Source organism: Amphiura filiformis, chromosome 2 (assembly GCF_039555335.1).
Source record: "Amphiura filiformis chromosome 2, Afil_fr2py, whole genome shotgun sequence".
Classification (NCBI taxonomy): Eukaryota; Metazoa; Echinodermata; class Ophiuroidea; order Amphilepidida; family Amphiuridae; genus Amphiura; species Amphiura filiformis.
The window spans coordinates 10,111,876-10,132,279 of NC_092629.1; the positions used below are offsets into that span (position 1 = coordinate 10,111,876).

Here is a 20,404-nt window from a genome sequence, read left to right on the forward strand (position 1 = left end):
AAATAGTAACAGTCACGCGGCGAAATGCACCGATAATAGTAATCAATAAAATAGTATGTAAAATAACGCCACCAAACGTGAAGAGGCGGTGCGGCACATGTCTTATAATATTATCTGATAAATTAATCTTTTTTTACAATAAACACGGAATCCCCGTAAAAAGATGACATGCATGGTGCTAGGTTTTGATATGATTGATACGTCACTTAAAAGGACATTCCGTGATCCACAGCATCACCCCCCCTTTTTTTCCTCAAAATGTTGAGATTTTTGTACCACTGGAAACCTCTGGCTACATAATGTTTATGTACAAAATAATTCTTGCAGATTAAATCCTTTAGCAAAAACATCGTGCAATTTGAATTACGTTCTTGTACACCAGAACGAAATTACAACACATTTTCTATGGAACAGTGTAATACACATAATCATGCACAACTCGCCAACGCAAAATCGGAATCAACTAAAATTTTGGGAATAAGCTTATTTCGTGGGTATATATTGAAACATGTCATATAGAGAGGATGCTAGGATCACGAAATACTCCTTTAAATCAATCCAGTCCAATGTGAACATTTGAACTTTTCCTGTTTAACAGTATTGAAGTTAAGCGGCCACAGTCATTTTCATATTCAATGAAGCACTCTCCTGTAGTAACTTGTATCAATATCCAACCTTGCACAAGTTATTACCTCTAACCCTAACCGCCTAAGGGCTTTTTGGCGACGGGAAGGGAAAGAAGGAAAGAATAAAGAGAGAAAAGAAAGAAAGAAGTTGTTTGCTCTGGGTGGGATTCGAACCCGTGGCTTCGCTGGCCAGCGAAACCGTGCCTATACAATAATATATCACTTAGTATTTTGTAGTATACAGGAGGGTTAGGGTTAAGGAGTAATTATCTTGGTACTTTATACCAACTCTCCCGCTGGGTATTTATTGGGGATAGTGCGCTTGAAGCTGCAAAGCCCCGATGCTGTTGTTAAATGGTTTATTGAATGATATGGGGCCGTATTGTCAGCGACAACATGTAAAGTGTTCTGAGGCTATTTTATTAAATAAATGTCTAATACCGTATATTATACCGTAAAACCTCGTCTATAAGCATAATATAGTTGTGTTTTTTTTTATGAAAGCTAAGTTAATACGAAACAAGCGTATATATGCCATATTTGGTCTAATACAATAATATTTGTATATGCTTGGATCTGTAATTTATTTGCTTAAACTCCATAATGGCGCATGGATTGATGTATTTATCTTTCATCAGAAGCACTCTATATACATGTAGACGAGGTTTTACGGTACTTCATTATTGAACTAGAATGCCCTGATCGCGTGTCAATATCTAATCATGTAAGGTTCCATTTTCGTTTTACAGTTATCTTGTTAATCATTGTATCAATATATGATTAACAGTTCCATCCAGACATAGCAGACGGCTAGTTGGAAAACTTTCACATGACCTTTCTTTAACGGATGATTCTTGTGATGATATCAGACCAGTTTGGTCTTCATTATTTAAAGCCATGTTGTAACATATCCATAAAAATGGATCAACAGTTCTTTTATATAATATATTAGCCTTTACTATCAGATATATCAGGTACATTGAGCCGAACAACTGAGGTAAAGCAAAGAAAATTGGAATTTACTACCAGCACCGATGTCGACAATGCGTATCACTTCGTCGGTCATGCTCCGGCACGGTCCTTTGATGTGTATGACACATGTACGGCATGTACTTAGGCTGTGTAGTGAACATCGTGTACGCGTTCGACTAATATTTCATCGTATTAATTAAATGACGGTTCCTGCATTTTATTCTAAATCTCTGATTTTGACAAAACTACAGCAACTAAAGTCTTGATTTTTGCAGGGTATGCTGGTTTATTAACGTACATTACAATCGCGTAAAAAGCAGAATTTTGAAAAACATTGAGGGCGTCCTCTTCAGCAAATGTTACAATATGGCTTTAATTATTTTGCTAAATGTATCCCCTGCAAACATGGCAAACACATAACGTTTTACAGAAAAGGTTTAAATTTAGAAGACATTTTTGTAAACGTGATGCAAAACATTCTAACTGAATGTTCTTTAACTGCTGACAAAATATTTTGCAAAAATGTTAACCCAAAATATTTTACAATAACGCCTCAAAAACGTATTCATGATATTTATATATAACCCGACATTTGGATGTTTCTGAATTAACGTTTTAAAAGATTTTTTGTGTTTGCTGGGTCACAAGCATTTGTCATTTAGTGAGATTCGGGACTTGAAAAGCTTTCATTAAATTGCGTTAACTTAAATTGATACGAGACAGTTGATGTTTAACGGTCTCTACACTCCATACTGGAGTTACTATTCATTTTCCTATACACAATACAATGAAATACGTGAAATCTACAAACAGTGTATGTTATAGGTATGCAGCATTGCCTAGTTAACGTCACTGTGTGAAAACAACCGGCCAATATGTTTTGTACTCTCTGAAATTATAGTTTTGTAACATGTCCTAAATTTTTAGCTAATTTACATGTTTGGAAATATTCGCACTTTGGTGATTTAGTAAGGAAGGGCACGCATGGCCTGCAAAATTCCCTGTGTAAATTCAATGCAACTTTTAGTGACTATCACCCACTTGTGGACCGCTCTCTTCCGAAGGACATTAAAGCTAAACCACTTGACGGATATTTTTTGTACTTGATGTAAATCAAGAAATGTAGACTAAAAACTGAGTAGGTGGGGCATCTGCAAATGCTCGTACCTATCTGATATGTAAGTGACAAATAACAGCAAAAACAACTCCCATAACTTTGGTCAGTGGAGCGAGCCAGGGGATTTCAAGTGGGTGATTATTGCTTGCCAAGTGCCATATTTGGGCATAAGTACAGTCCACCATTCAATGTGGAGGATAGGCTAGACTTTATCGATTGATTTTGCTGGAGTAATTTCCTGTTAACCAGGTTTAAGTACTGCAAAGGTCGAATCATGCTTGCTAATAACTACACTATGCTCGAAGTCTTAGTTGCGTCAGAGTGGTGTTATGGGGTGGGGTGCATGTGTGTTGCATTACTGCTAAAGATTCCGACATAACAATACACCTACACACCAAAGACCTCGAGCAGAACTTGTCTTCTCCGGTATTACCGACTGTTTGAGAAATTGACATGACAACACACCGAAATAATGAGGACATTAACATTTTCGTCATTTTTTTGCCCTTGGACATACGCAATGCAAGGCGGGCAGACACGATAAGAATTTGTGAGGCATTTGAAACATACAAAACACTGGAAAACATTTAATTTATTTGTTAGTCTCATTCTCGGTGTTAATAATACGCATACACAGCATGAACAAAAGAATCATAATACAAATTCATTTTAACATCAGCATTTTAATCATTAAAATAAGAATTCTTTTAAAAGTACACTTTCAAATTATTATGATTTTATTATTATTATCATAATTATTATCATTAGTGTTATTATTATTAATATTATTATTATTCTCATGCTCTCATACTGACGAACAACCAGCTATAAACAAACCGTCCTTATGGATTATACTGACCATAGAGGGCGACATGATATTTTTGTTTGCAGTGCAACCACTGTCAACATTAGGGGCTGTTATGTTATAAGGCCCGTCGAATACGAACTGATCAAACTGTAGAAACATTCTCGTGGAAATATGCGCGTATAGAATATTTTTGGTTTGCAAATTGGGCTTCAACAATTATTTGTCATGTAATTAGGGCGTGGCAAGCAGGTTTTGGCCCAACGAGAAGGGCAGGCAATTTTGGTAACCCGTTCGAAACTATTGCCCTACCCCATAACGCACTTCAAGTGCAATATACTATGAAGACGGTTTATAATTATATGGTTTTCGTCAGTATGTTGAAGTTACGACGACATATAGTACTCTAACACGGGTTAAACACAGGATTATCGCGGCCTTCATCAATTGGTCTTGTAGAACCGCAAAATTATAGCTGAAATGAGAGAAAAACAGAAAAGAGTATGAGATCAAATACAGATAAATGTGTTAGGAATTGTAGCTGCATGTGAATATTTCCCAAAGATTATCTAACCCTATGTCATATCGTTAATCTATTTCCTTCCTTTTGAAATGAAGAGCTTGTTTCCAAAAGGATTAAATCCACGTTTTGTTAAAGCAAGTTATGTGTAAAGCATGATTGAGAGTACAGCAATGTTAACCTTTGTTCCGCATCTGTAGCATATCCGGGTCCTACGTTATGGCCTTAGTTATTTTCCGGAAATTTCCATATATTATTTGAATATAATTTGTTTGCAAAAGGCATTAAATCCACTTGAGTCCGAAAATAAAGAAATACGTAGGAAATTCAGTGCAAAAAAGAATGGAACCAAACCGGGTTCCAAGCTTCAACAAATTAGGGTATTTTTCATTGGTCAGAAAATAAATCCAATTAGTGCAACATCTTTAATAAAAAAAACCCGTAGATTTTCTCATTTTCAGAACTGTACTAAATGGATTTAATACCTGTTGGTAACAAACTTTTCAAAATGCAGTTCTTACCTTGTGCTGTATTCACTGGATTCAACCGTCATGGTACTAATAAACAGTTCAGGGTCATCAAATATTGGCCAATCACCAGGGTTGTACCATTCGTAGTCCAGTACCCAACGGAAGTTGACAGAGGTCAAAGTACCGGGGTCAAATCGGGTTACACCAACAAAATGATAGTTCATGCCTGGTTTCAGCTCCAAAGATTCTCTGCAACAAAATCAAAAGCTTTGTAATTTTAATATAGCACTTGATACATTCAGATTGAATTCATCTAAAACAAAAAAGAAATTACATAAAGACGGCTAGAAATGGTGATACGCTTACTGATGCATGATCGAAAACGTCCCGGCTAAACCAAAACATGTACGGCGCTCCTACCCCGGGGGCTACAGAAAATGTAAATTTTGTCGCCCCCTGCATCAACAGCCCGAAAAGGTTGATCCATTTTTTTCAGCCAGGATGGCGCTCGAAAACCTAAAAAGTGGTCATTTTTTACAATTATTTTTAATATAAAAGAATTAGATAGAGATAAATTTATTACACCACCCCACCACCGCCACGCCCAATTAAAGCCTTAATGTACGATCTTTTAAATTTTTAGATTTTTTCTTTTTTTCTTCCAAAATGTTAATATGCAATCATTATCATGATTATGAAAGTTCCCAATACATTTGGACACGAAAAACATTTACAAAGAAACAACATCATAAACTTCACCTCGATCACTCGAAATATCTCTCACTTTTTGGATTAGGACGGCGGGTACGGCCTCAGAGTTAGTCTCCTACGCAGCCAGTTTGGTTACGCTCACTCCACGTGTGGAGGGAGCGTAACCAAACTGGCTTCGTAAGAGAATACAACTTACGATCGTTCCGATATATTATCATAATCTGAAAAATTATGATAATATGTCGGACCAAAAGAAAATCATCCCGTTTTACTACAAATAGGGCGAATTTGACAGTTTGCTCATAGATATAAGTTGGAACATGTGTAATTAATACAAATATACCAAACAATCGGTTTTGAAAAAAAAATTAAGCTATATTCTGAAAAAAAATCGTACATTAAGGCTTTAACCCCACCCATCGACCAGTGGCCCTGATGGTGACCAAAAAGGTATAGTTACAGTATTTTTTCATAATTTGTCACCTTTTTTCATTATTAATTCTTCTTGCCGCCCCTTCAGCCCACCATTTTTCTTTAAAAATTCTTCTCGCCACCCCTTCAGTTCCCGCCACCCCTTCTTTTTTGCCGCCCCCTGCTTTTACCCCCAAAGCTATCCCGTACGTCGAAGATCACTTTTCAATGTGATATAAACTTTTTTATGATAATAAAAAGGACTTGTAAGCAAGTCTACTGCAATGACCTGCAAAACGTCAAGTCGTCGGTCAAAATAAAATGGCGACAAAAGATCTCACAAACTTATCCTGTCGGTTTCAGGCGAAAACTTAGCTTATTTAGCCAGAGTCAGCAGAAATATTTTCTTAACATATTGGACTAATACCTCAGCTATTGTACTTCACAATATAACAGTAATTAGAAAAGTACAAATATTGGTCATTTCGTCGGCCGTATCACATACTGACGTATTCGACATTTTAACATTTTTGAGGGAATGTGTACATTAGTTTGTTATATTCTAGTCTATATATTCACCAAGTACCATGCCATAAAGTGGCTTAATTAGTAAGATATTAATTAATTCACATATGTCGTATTTGCATAACCTTGAAATGTCTGTATCGACGTATTTGCCGATCACTTACACTGCGCAAGCTCAGTTTGTCATATCTGCAATTTGAAAATTTGCCGTTTGTATTTGCGCGACGTACTTAATTTGCGTGACTTTGTCATTGCACGGTAAAAATTGCTGTTTTGTCCTTTTCACGTATTTGCGCAACTGTTTCACATAGTGACGTATTTGCATGACGTATTTGTCATTTGAACGGCAAAATTGTTATTAGTCCTTTCCACATATTTTATGTATTTCGTTTTATTTTTCAGAATAAGATATGCTCTGATAGTGATAAGTGAATTACATTGAAAATATGGTATATTTGCATTATTCTTAACCAGGTTTTAATTGACAATAATGCTTTAATCAAGATTATACAGCAAATGAAAATCGCTAAACTTTCAAATTCGATTTTCTCGAAATGCGTATTTTGCAAATACTTCAGTATGTGATACGGTCGACGATTTTTCGCTAAAAATAATAATAAAGTGACACTTTCTGATGACGTCATATATGTAAACATGTACAGGTATTAATAATTAATTAGGTAAAACGAAATATGGAGGTATTCGAAAGTATGCTAATAGAAGTAGGTATGTCACAGTGGCTGCACAATAATTCTGCCACACTGTGCATGCAAGCATAACAGTGAAATCGAAAAATAAAGGGACCTACCACCATTTAGCTGAAATATTAATCTTTCTTAGCATGTAAATTATTTCCGTCGACAACGAATGAAACACTTGCCTTGCCTTGAGTAAAACTAATTAAAAAAACCAAAACGTTATCAAAGAAATTTTAGGGAGTACATTTCCAAACCACAATAGCTCTAAGCCATTGTGTGTGTCCAAGGTCATACTATTTTTGTATACGCGATACAGTAGAATGGCTGTTCCTTTTACCATTTGTCTTCCCATGTTAGTCCAGATAACAAAATGTTAATTTAAAGTCTCATTGCAAATGAATTTTTATTTTACTTTTCGGATTTAGCTTTGAGCAATGGTGACACATACCATGTTTACAGAAAAAATGAAAATTCTATTCCAGACATCGTCAAAATGTCAAACTTTGTATTTTTTGTATTATATTTAAGTAATTAACTGCAGTTTCTTTATTCAACATCATAACAGGTTCATACTTGACAAATTTATGGTGAATGAATAGACTTTCATTAAATATTAAAAAAACCCAAATTACTTATGCCTAATTTACATAATAATATCATGAATACATAATTAGCTGTCATTAGCTAATTTGCATAATTAATTACTTTTTGTGTATTTTTGTTATCAATTGAAAAACCACACCCTGATATCATGTACGGTTTTCTATTGGCATCAATTTTGCATATTAATTAGCTGAACTTAGTCATTTTTTCACCTTTAATTTGTCTGCAGATTGGCTGAAATAGCTACAATAGTATATTTGGTTAATTTATTATAATTATTCAATGATAGATTTTTAAATTTTGTTTTCTTTAACGAAGTACGGAAAGATAGGCATTTAACCAATGATATTTAAATTAACGTTGCTTTTTCAAGCAAGGGTCTAAACCTTCAAAATCTCGAAATGTGCCAATTTTGCTCATTCATGTAGAAACATTAACTAACGTGTTTCTGCTGCGCTTATTTTTGGGGTGATATGCCTAATAGAAGGTTCAACGAATCAGAATACGATCATGGTATCCAAAATTATGTAAATGACTGGTTGCGAAGAAATTAACGATTACATAATGGGCGCATCGATGCAGTTCATTCCAAGTTTGATCAACATAAAGTTTGTGTATCTCATTAAATTTAGTCCACATTATCTATTTTACAATCCGACGGTGTCATGTTATTCATGCTTTCACTGGAGATGAATAACAGTTTTTCCGAGAAAACCTTGATTTCTGCAATTGGAAGCTTTCCAACTTTAATTCATGTTGTGCAAATATGTTATATTTTAACTTTCCAAAGAACATTTGAGCCAAGAATGACAATGATCAAATGCTTACAGCTTTACGTGTGATTTTTGATACCATGCCGCATTAATGTTGAAGTTTTAAAAGATTTAAACTTTGCATTACAATTTGCATTACAATTCCAAAAATATTAATGTGCCGTGTGAGAATTTTTTTAAGCCAGCTGGAATTCTTTATGCAATAATTCTTTATGCAACATTTATATCAACATTAACGAAAAATGATATTTACATCATCTTACATGCAAGCTTTCATTCTTAATATCGTGCAGGTTTTCAAATTTGAACAAAACCTAATTAAATATTTTGCTTTAAAAAGAACGAAAAGGATTTCACCGAACATAATTGAGAGTTAACCAGTGCGCCATTGTGTTAATGATCTTTCTTTCAAACTTGAAATGAAGTGAATTGACGCATGCGTTATGTAATCGCCCATTTCTTTGCAATCAGTCAACCGAATCCAGTAAAATTAGCATATAAGATGCAAAATAAGATAAGCTACACGCTAATTTTTAAAATTGTGGATTATGGTGTCTAGTTCTCGACTTACGTCCAAATTCATTCGCCCGGTATTTTTTTCTGGGACACCCTGTATTATCACTGTTGTCGAGCATTACCATAAAGGCCACTAACATGACAAAATGGTTATCTTCTCGCTTAATCTCGTAGGAAAGTATTTTGCAGTCACTGAAATAAAAGTACTGTAACAGTGTTCGTGTAATTTTGATAGGAACTAGGTTCTGGTCGAATTTTTTCAACCAATTAATCAATTATCGGCCATTTGTATGATCGAATGTTTTGGTATCATCATTACCAATCTAAGTGACATTTTCGAAAATATTACCAGGTATTTCCAGGTACATGCCAACCAGGGTTGTTTAATATTATTAAGTGCTTGAAAAAAAAAAAAAAGAAATAAGATATTTTAAAAATAGAGACCTTCAGTTGTTGATGTTTTTGACAATATTTCATTCAAGACTTCTGTGGCGCATATATCAAACAATGGTGCATGATACATTTTTTTTCTTCAAAAAGGCACACTGCAGTTACTGTTCATTTTCCAATACATAATACACAGTACTCTCACCATTGACGCGTGACCTCTACAAACAGTGTATGTTATATAGGTATAGGGCATTGCCTAGTTAACGTCACTGTGTGAAAAATAACCGGCCAATATTTAAAGTACTGTCTGAAATTCTAGAAAATATAGTTTTGTAACATGTCCTAAATTTTTAGCTAATATAGGGGTTTGGAAATATTCGCACTTTGGTGTTTTAGGAAGGAAAGGCATGGCACGGCCTGCAACATTTTCTGTGTAAATCGAATGCATCTTTTACTGACTATCGCTCACTTGTGTACCGCTCTCTTGCGAAGGGCATTAAAGCTAAACCGCTTGACGAATATTTTTTAAACTTGGATGTCAATCAAGAATAATGAATACATTACATGTAGGCTAAAAACTGAGTAGGTTTGGCATCTGAAAATGGTCGTACTTGCCTGATATGTGAATGACAGATAACACCAAAAAAATTAAGAAATTATTTCCAAACCGTGTTAAGTCTACAACCATTATGTTTTTCATTTTCAAGAATGCTGGTTAACAATATGCAGACTATTGTCTCATTTGGTAAACAAAGGACCACACAGTATTGTTATGTTGCGTTTGCTTTATAATCGTTCACTCAACTGAAACTATAATACGAGCTCATTTCAATATCGCACAGGTAAAACAGAAACATGTGTAGTGTGGATTTAACCAGAGAAGATCTGATTTAACATAGTTGAGCTGTTTTCAATGAGTGTTATCTTCGTTTAATAGCTTTTAATGGGGCTTAAGTCCTGCAAAGGTCGTGGTGAATTCTACTGTAGAGATAACTGCATCATGGACCTTCAGTCGTTCAACATTGTACGCACGGTCATGTGTTGTTATAAATAAGACAAAATAATTGTGGGTAAACAAGGCGACGCCATTTGAGACCAGAGGATTTAGGCTACTTGTTTTCTTCTTAATTATTCTACGTACCCATTTCGGTTTAGCATAACCTCCTCCGTTTTACCATTGACTCCTGTAAATGACATGTAAACCCAAGATCGGAATTGCTCTGCTGTCCAAGGGTCATCCAAGAAGATGTGTACGTGGAATTGATAACCTGTAGGATAAAAATATTATTATGTGTAAAATGATTGTTTTAAGACACTACGGAATGCGAGATTTTTAGATTTTATGAATATTTTGACCAATCTTGGATCACGCTCCTTGTTAAGTTTCCTTTCTCACTTTTTTTGTCTAACCCTTTTGAAAAATCCTAGTTACGTCACTGATAGTGTCTTAAAGGATATCGAAACTTTGATGTCGAATCTGCATGTTTTACAAGCTAAAAGATTTCATACTGCAAAACTTGACTTGAATCTTAGATTACGCCCAAAAATGTGACCCCTTCGCATAAAGCCCTGAACATGATGCCAGACCTACTTTTCAGATTAAAGCGTCTATTATCAAAGTATCAAAAGTATATTGGGTAGATCGTAATATATTTTCAAAGGTAAACAATGTGCAAGAACAAACTTGGTTTTAAACCAATTCATTAATTATGGATTCAATCATGTTTCACCGTTGTTCATCACCGATTAATAATGATGCGTCCACATCATCTGCATGGTTTACTTTAGCTGTCCGATCGACGTCAACCACGCAGACGCGCTGGACGCGAGTTGTTAAATGGTGATGATCAACGGTGAAATATGATTAAGTCCCTTTCAGCAACGAAAACAAGCTAAAGATCGTATAATTCACATGATTATTTCACGAAAAATGTAAGTTAATTTGTCACTGAGCCTTGCCAAACGATCAGTGATTTCTCTGTTGATATCAGCAATAAATCTACAGAATAAAACGGTGATGTTTAGCCGCTACCTCCAAAATACTGAATTCAACTTGTAAGCGTGGTTACGCAAACAGATTCCAGGCATGAAGAATTTTACGCACTCTTGCCTTCTCGTATACGCTACGGTAAAAGTGTGGATTCATCACGCATTAACAACGGCTAGGCCCTGTACAAAGCTGTTCTGTCGGTCCGTGCCACGTCACTTCCGGTTGATGATGCGACTCAAATTTGAGTGAAAACAAGTCCTTGGTTCGATTTATTTCTTGATGAATTCTGTCATTGGTGTTGTGTATATTTCGATCGCAAATAGTCAGTGGAATCAAACTATCTATCTATCTAAGTTTTCAGAGTGGAAGTTACTTGATTTATCGTTTTATATAATGACAAACCGACAATTAAAGTCCATGGTCGAGGGGGTCGAGTGTTGTTTTTTCCGAAATTGACGATGTTGCCACTCCAGTCTGGAGTGACTAGTCTCCTTCACAGTCGGTTTATGTCGTTCATTACAAACCAAGAGCCACCTGAAGCTTGGGCCCAAGACTAGAGATAGCCCGGATGTTGGACCGACAGATTAGGAAGAGTTGTTGAAAAACTCTTCCCAGACCATTGTACGGGAGCCAACCGTTGTTAATCCATGATGAAACCACACTTTGACAGTAGTGTATAGGCGAACGCAAGGTAACGGAAGGGGGCATACGCGTTAAGGTCCGTTCCTATTACGCCGCAATTGCGATGCGATGCGGTGCGTTGCCGCAATGTACCGTACCGCAAAATACTGCATTGCGGTATCAAAATAAAGTTAAATACATTTTAACTTGGAAATGCTACGAGTTGCGTTGAGTTGCGGCGAAAGAGTAATCAATATATGGGCAACGCATCGCATCACAAAGCAATTGCGGCATAGTATGAACGGTCCTTTACCCGTTGGTGTATAACATTTTGCCATGCCTGGACCTTGTGTGCGTTTATACACGCTTACATATTTAATTCATTATTTAGGAGGAAGCGGCTAAACATTGCTCGCAGACATTGCCATTTTATTCTGTAGTTTTATTGCTGATGTCAACAAAGAAACCTTCAAAGTTCTTGTAATGTTGAGTGGCAGTGACTAAACTCGACATTCCTCAAAGGGAAAAACTACCCTCGGGAATGACATGATTGAATCCCTAAATCCATGTAACAAAAAACACAATTATGTTCCTAGTTGGAAAATAAATACCTGGCAGTACTGCTTCGATTGCAAAAGTGAGGACAGTGCGAGCTCGGGACTTTGTGTAAGAGCATGGACAGTGTCTAAGAGTCTGCCATGTGCAGACTTGTTGTGGCCATTGCAAATATATGACGATGATATGACCATGTTTAGAGAATGCGCCAATGATTGACAGCGATGTATGTGATTCATTGGGCGGAGCCATTATGCCCATATTAGGCGGTTGTTATGTATATAGACATCACGCTCTGCGAGCGGTACAAAAAGGTAATCGTAAAAGGGTTATTACGTGGAAGATAGCCAACTGTTTTCTGACCTTGACTGACCTGCACTGATTGGCACGTAGACAGACCGTGACCTGCTCGCTGCGTACAAAGCAGGAAATCACGACTGTTGCACAATTCTTGTCCTCAGAATCGGTATAGGTAGTTTTGTATAGAGTACCACCGGCCTGGAACTACTGGTTTTTGACTTTCTAGGTTGCACATTCAGGGAATACACTTACCACAAAATGGACTTTATCGGTTGTACTGTGATAATACACAACATTCTGTCTTCCTGGTTGGTAATACTGGTCAGCATGCATTCCAAGTTGTGCCTTTGGTCCGTTGAAACATTGACCATCGATATAATCATCATAGAAGCCTACACCTCTCGGGCATTCAGTTGCCATGAATGGACACTGGCCATTGATTGACTCGATGAAGAAATAATAAGCCCTGAAGTGATTACATGCGACAAATTTAACAATTCCTGTAAAGATGAACAGATTTCATGTGTTTAACCCCCTGAGCACTACCTGCCGATCTAACATTGCTTCTGATTGGTCAATTACATGATATCTTCATTTAATCACCAATCAAAACGGAGCTTTGCAATAATTGATAACGAAAGCTTCTTTTTTTCCAATAGGCAGGTAGTTTTCACGGGGTTAATTTATTATAACTTTAGGCATAAAAATCTGTTTTATCATGTTGCAGGCATCGCATGAGCCATGCTTTGAAACATGAACACGAACTACGAAAGCGTCATAAATATACTGTTATATTTGGTACCAACATAGCTAAATATATTTATATAGCGCGCTTTATGCCTTAAACAACCTCAAAGCTCTTTACATTTATTCCGCCGTCATTGAATATGTCGGAACCACGTTTGCAGCCTACAAATCGCACATGGTTCATTACTACAACGACTGTGACTATACCTCTATCAGCTTCACATTGCACCTGGATGGGGTGAGGCAAGCGAGGCAAAGCGCTTTGCCCAAGGGCGCACCACGGTGGTGGGACGGGGACTCGAGTCCACACACGTCCAGCAAGTTCTCAGATTATGATTACGTGACCACTGAGCCACCGTGTCCTCAAGAAAACCAAATAGGTTCCGACATGTTCCTCGCGTATTATGTCACTATAATTAAGTCATAATGTTAGCGGGAGCTAGATTGGGAAATTCTGGTAATATTCGATAGTATACAAAAAATATGGTACAGGCGTATTCGATTTTCGGCTAAAATCCCACAAACAAGCGAAACTTTAAAGTCTATTATCCAAATTAAAGGCATAGAGGGTTGAGAGGAAAAAAGCCTCAACTCACAATCCCCTGCTTCCACAAAATGGGTATAAAGTCGTCAGGGCACTATAGAAGATACTGTCCATCAATCATGACAAAATTCAATAGAAAACAAAAGACATTGTGGAGGAAATATTGATTTTTTGAAGACCAAAGCAAGGAGCCAACCTTGTGCACATTTTGCGAGAGTCGGTCAAAGTGAGTTACGGCTTTCTGATTCTGAACCAGAATATATTTTATCCCACCGAGCAACAGCAACCAAAGTGTTCGAATTTACTGTAGAGACCTTTGGTGCGCCACCCTTTGCTCGACTTTGATGGTCTTGGCGGGTAAAATGCGTATCACTGAAATGGTCAAAAAATGATGGTTCTACGATTTGCTAAAGTCATTTGGTGTGAACAGAAGCGAAAGACTCAACAGCCGGCTTTATGAACTTTATACGATGACCTTTCTTAATTTTTAAAGAATAGAATACGCAGCAATTTTTCTGGCCTTATTATATAATCAAAATGTGTACCTACCATCATAAATACCGCCATCAACGATAATACCTTCAATTAGTCCTTGATCACAGCCTGGCTGTTCACGTCCTCCGTTGGGATAGAAATCCAAATGACCACATGGCATAAAAATACCCATACCTGGAGAGAAACGCACATTCATATGTCTTTAAATACCCGTTCACAGTATTCACATTGCTGCAAATATATCCAGTATATATATATATATGTCTCCGTTTACGACTGTTTAACCAAAAGCATGGAATTGGAAATAACCATAACTTTACGAGAAATATCATTCAAAGAGTATGGAAAGGCCCATTGGCAAACTTATACGAGAATTACTCATTCATAGATTTTGTCTGAACTCATATTTCAAAACGTACTAAGTCCACCCGAGATTGAAATTGAGTTTTTTGTATAAACGTATTTAACACATTAAAATACATCTTTTGGTCTGTGTTTCACATTCATATCTTTTTCCGTTGCCGAGATACTTTATTCAAACTATTGATTTCCGGAAAGCTTCGTTATTTTCCAGAAAATGGGGAAAATTTGAATATATAACGCTATAAAAGACAATAAATGCACATTTTATTGTTTTTTGTTGAATTTGGTTACAGAACACTGTAAAACAGGGCTTTTTAGTCGCCTTAGTTATAAATTATGCTAATTCTACTACACGGGCCAAACATTGGTTCGAAAGTTTTACTGTTGAAACTAATTTTTACTCAATCACTTTGCAGGAAACCGAAACGAACGCATGGACATTGTGGTGTGCAAAAACCAACATAGATTTACCATCCTTATCATGCGTGCGATCTGCAAAAGCGATTGAGTATAAAGTCAGGTTAAGTTCATTTTTGTACCTACCTAATTGCAGGATCGGGTCAGTATCACCATGGATAACATCTACGAATTGGGCATCCGTAATATCAAGACGTACCTCTGGCATGGTATTCTCAAAGTATGGACCAGCTGGGTCAAGACCTAAAGACACAAGTTAAAATACATTGTATTGTGATTTGTTTTTCCCGCATAATGATTCAATTAAAAATGATGACTTTATTAATCTACAAATAAACGTCATATCGAGAAGTGTAAACGACCTGCTTATTTAGAATGAGTAAAATACCTTCAAGATATTCTTTGAGCTCCTTTGTAATCAAGAAACTAAGGCGGTGTGTTCTTTGAGCTTACATCCAGTCTCTCAGGCTGTACGAATTCTTAAATCTGACCCAAATCAGACCCAATTGACCTTCTCGGTAAATCCTAAAAGCCTTTGCGGGTACATTATGTAGACCTGAGATGTCGTCATTTGACGTCACGCCACGGCGTGCCGATGAGCACATCATCGGAGCGGACATCATCACTGGGCATTGCAAGTGGGCGTGACGTCAAATGACGACATCTCAGGTCTACCCCCAAATGCTTTATAGTTACAGGTCAATTCTAACGTTTTGCAATACAAGAAGTACCAGGTTTGAGTAGTCTCTGTAATATTATATTCGATGTCACGTGTCTTCGTTATTTACTATATTCCTAATTCTATTTCCAGTAATGTTTAAGTTAAACAAATGTTTGATGACGTAAATCGATAATATGTTTAGTAGAATGTCTCGTAGAAATATATGTATTATCCATTTTACGAGTACATCTTCAAACATTCGCTACAAACTACAAAATGGAATATCCACAAAACGTCACATGATTACATGATTAGTATGCGCTATCACTCTTAACCCAAACATTATCTTTGCAAAATTCCTTGAAATTATCTTTAGTCGACTAAAACCTCGAACAATAAATCGATAATATGTTTTGTAGAATGTCTCGTGGAAATATATATTATCGATTTTACGAGTACATCTTCAAACATTCGTTACAAACTACAAAATGGAATATTCTACATCCACAAAACGTCACATGATTACATGATTAGTATGCGCTATCACTCTTAATCCAAACATTATCGCTGCAAAATTCCTTGAAATTATCTTTAGTCGACTAAAACCTCGAACAATAATATTACTACTAATTATTGGATTAATGCCGGCTCAGTGATTATTTTTCCCCCTCATACGGAAGTGTTTTTAATAAGACAGTCAATCTGATTGAAAAAGTGACCTATCAAGATAAGGGACTAAATCATTGCGTCTGACTCAAAGCCTTCCGTATCTAAAAGGAAACCGTACCTGTAATTCTGCCTAAATCAGGTTGTCTCTCTCCAGCATACCCAGCCGTTTGAGCGCCAAGGCTGTGTCCCAATATGTGAATTCTAGATGCTGAATATCCGTACAATTCCTGAGTAGGGTATAGACATTTGAATTCATTTTGTTAACAATAAAGAAGTTAATGTGAACTACAATGTTGAATAACTCAATTGTCAAAGGGAATCATAATTTAGTGAGATCAATACTGTTACTTCACACACTTGCCATTTTGTGTGAATTTTAAAATGTTTATTATAGTTTGATCAGTTCGTAATCGGAGGGCCTTATAACATCGCGGATTAATATCAATATATATTATTTTGAGAGTTGTCTTGTGAAATCTTGCCAGAAGAATCACGAATTATTAAACTCAAGTCCTATGCTTTGTCTACTTTCTTTAACACGCAAAATATAGACCGGAAAAGTCACCTATATCACTCTTAACGTGGGTCTACTTTTCGGCGCAGTGGTAATAGCCTAACAATTTCCGCTGATCAAACTATAATGCAATATAATGTTATGACTTCTGTGTAATGTAATATGAAGTTGTTTTCTTATTTAAAACCCATATGAAGTCAAGTTTCCTTGAAATGCACCTTAACTGGTTTCATATCATCATATCATACCCTAAATCGGTCGATTACAAATGATATTTCAGCTCCTACAATTCGGGAGTTAGCAGTAGCATCTCCATAGGTTCCAATCACACCAGGGAACCAGTTGACACGGATAACGTTGAAATCGCCATAGTTGAGAAATTCTGTCATCATATCACGTGTCCAGTCAGCGTTGCCATTCTAAAACAAGACGAAAACGATAATTTAGATTTCATCATGATCATGGAAATGTTACGGTAGTGACGGGTATAGTACATAATGTAGTACATCAACTATCATTAAGTATTATGTAATAGGTTTAAGTGGACGAACGTCTGTTTAGCATAACGTTATATTAGCCTTAGACAAAAGTTTAATTTTCCCCTCACAACGTCGATTTCTATCTGTCACTGACGTGACCACATAAACAAAGTATCGTATCGGCACAGCAGTACATGGGCAGATGAATCCATAACCCTTGTTATACTATACTCTGATCAGCTTCTAATAGGCGGGACTCATAGCATCGTGGATTGATATAGAATGGCTTACATTTTGCGCAGCACCTACGCGAACTGCGCTTTGCGTATTGCGTGACTGAAGAGCACTTTTGTGAATTTACGCGGGCGTAAGTTGGAACTTTCTTGACTCGCGCAATAACCAAAATCGAATAATTCTCGTCTATTACGAGCTGATCATAGTATCTGTGGTTCGCCTCATGTTCGGTAGTGACATAGGTGCATATTTCCCTGTGCGCAGTATCGAACCGATAGCGCACTATAAATCACCGCGCCCTTTTTTACTAACATGTGGTATACAACGCGAGTTATTTGACTATTAAAATGTTTGATTTAAAGAGACTGTAAGATATTACATATTCTATGTTCACTGTAATCGGCTACAAACACGTCATTAACATTGAATATGATCGAATTCGAACTATATATAACCATGATAATAGTTATGTTTGAACCTATATGTTTGAAGAAGAAACAAATTATTAGAATAATCTGCAAATTCTTACGTGTAGGTATCCGTGACATATAAATTTAGTATCACGATTCGGGCTGAAAAATGAGTTCAAAATACTGTCGTCGTCGGTATTGTACAGATCCTGGGCGTAACTCCATATTGGGTTCTGTCGAGTATTGAGGAAGAATTCGGTCCCAACCATGTCAAGGCTATCTGGTATATAGCTGATTGGTCTATCTGGTGGGTCGTAGAAGGGATAATCGTTGCTGAAACATCCCAGATTTGGATAGCATATTTCTTTGGGTGTAAACCCTGCAAATAAAACACGAAATTATGTAAACAATATTGCTAGAATTTGGCACTCCAAAATTACAAAAATAGGTGAAAAAAGTTTGGCTGGTGGAACATAAAAGCAGTGATGTATCGTTCCAGTTATCGGGATCGGCCTAAAAAGGATGCGGACTAATTTTCGGAATCGGTCTAAAACATGTAAAAAGGACGCGGGATTGATGTAATGTTTTTGTTTTTCTCCTAAATATGTAAATAAGTACTCAAATTTGGTCAAAAATATGTTGACATCACTTAATGATATCCGTCAAGTGAAATAATTTATAGCATTTGTGTCGCATATCTTCAAAATCTACGTCGAAGAGAACTTGCTGACAACAATGGGCCTGCGATGCGCAGTGGGTAAGTGAAATAGTTGTCATGTGTAGCTGCCATGTGTAGATGAGTACAATATATTGTGTGTAAATTTACAACTGTTCACATGGCAGCTATTGCACTTGCCCACTTCTGGCACTGAGCAGTCAATATGTTACTGATAAAATAATAATGGCTGATAACGAATGTGGCTACTACGCCTTATTTAGCCAAAATCAACTCCAGGTTATCCCTAAAAATGTTATCGAAACATATTTAACCGTCACCGTGACGGCGTCACGCTATTTGCCACTTCACAGTATGGCAATGATAATGGCTGCGAAAGTGCAATTTGACAAATATTATGTAAAACATGCCGCTTGTAATACCAGACATACATGTAGCATACGCTTAAGGTTGTTATTCACTGAATAATATTCAGGATGTACTAGCTGTTGGAATTGATGGGTATTTTTCATGTGGTTAGTTTCCATATTCCGCAGGTCATATCGTCAATTCAAAATAACGAATATGGACATGCCTAATAAGTTAAAGCCACAATTTCTCCGTGATACGGAAACACAGAAAAATTCACGGAATTCGGGGTTTGCTCACGGAAATTTGAAAATGCCACAAAATAGTGAAAACTGTGTCAAATGTCTAACTTTTGTGTTGATTTGCAAAAGAAAACAAAGAAAAGTGATAATTTAGCAGTAATCAACCATTAAACAATCCATTCTAGCATTTATTCTAGGCCTACGATGCAAGGATCTGCCCGATACAGCTATCGGAAGTACACACAAGACAATTGATGATGCTTAATTTTAATGGGGATGTTGAGGGGAGACTACATATAATAAGACAAATTAGACTTTTAAAGACATGCTTGTATTCACTTTTCAGTGCTTTATAATGTAAAACGGAAAATGACGGAATCGTCCAATTTGTAACACGGAATTTGAATTTTGTAACACGGAAAAATCGTGGCTTTAGCCTAAGTATGTGTCTTGTCTAATCTGGGCCAAATGGGCAAGTTGATTAAAACGAAAAGAATTTACATGACCTTAACATAATAAAGGGGCATATCGTGATCCACAGCCTCATCCCCCACTTTTCTCACAAAAAGTTGAGATTGTTATAGCACTGGAAACCTCTGACTGATAATGTTTTTGTACAAAACATTTCTTGCAGATTAATTCATTTAGCAAAGGTATACCAGAATGTACCCGACACAGTGGCTTATAGAGCAGTGTAATACACATACTCAAGCGTAACTCGGAATCAATTGACATTTTGGGAATATGGTTTTTTCGTGGATTTCTAGTGAAAAATATCATAAAAGGAAGATGCTAGGATCACAAAATACTCCTTTAAGACGAAAGCTAATAATTGAAAATTGATACAGCAAACAAACAATCAGAACGCCAGTAAGTAACAAACAGTCAAAAAAGAACAGAGAAAACCATATTGGTTTACAGATCCAACCATACATTCGAAAAGTTGCCAAGCATATTCCGGGGATGTGTTCATTGAGTGGAAAAGAACGTGGCACTTTTTCA

General features: G+C 36.5%; 1 protein-coding gene across 1 annotated transcript; it reads right to left on the minus strand.

Moving 5' to 3' along the window:
• Positions 1 to 3,892: 3,892 nt before the first annotated feature.
• Positions 3,893 to 20,137, minus strand: LOC140138119 (pancreatic triacylglycerol lipase-like). Its single transcript, XM_072160026.1, has 11 exons — positions 20,110 to 20,137; positions 18,256 to 18,515; positions 17,262 to 17,432; positions 16,618 to 16,726; positions 15,296 to 15,412; positions 14,444 to 14,563; positions 12,856 to 13,103; positions 12,640 to 12,715; positions 10,279 to 10,405; positions 4,562 to 4,759; positions 3,893 to 3,995 (listed from the first exon to the last, which is right to left on the minus strand). Exons 1-11 carry the CDS (start codon positions 20,135 to 20,137, stop codon positions 3,893 to 3,895), a joined length of 1,557 nt encoding a protein of 518 aa, XP_072016127.1.
• Between the last annotated feature and the right edge of the window lie 267 nt (positions 20,138 to 20,404).

Excerpts from the sequence above, each read along its gene's own strand:
- LOC140138119 (XM_072160026.1), bottom strand. The coding sequence starts at position 20,137 with ATGTCAATTGATTCCGAGTTACGCTTGA. Across the intron at positions 13,104-14,443 it reads TGATGGCGGTATTTATGATG|GAATTGTTAAATTTGTCGCA; the intron begins GTAGGTACACAT and ends TCATCTTTACAG. Across the intron at positions 12,716-12,855 it reads CCGATAAAGTCCATTTTGTG|CGAGCAGGTCACGGTCTGTC; the intron begins GTAAGTGTATTC and ends CTTTGTACGCAG.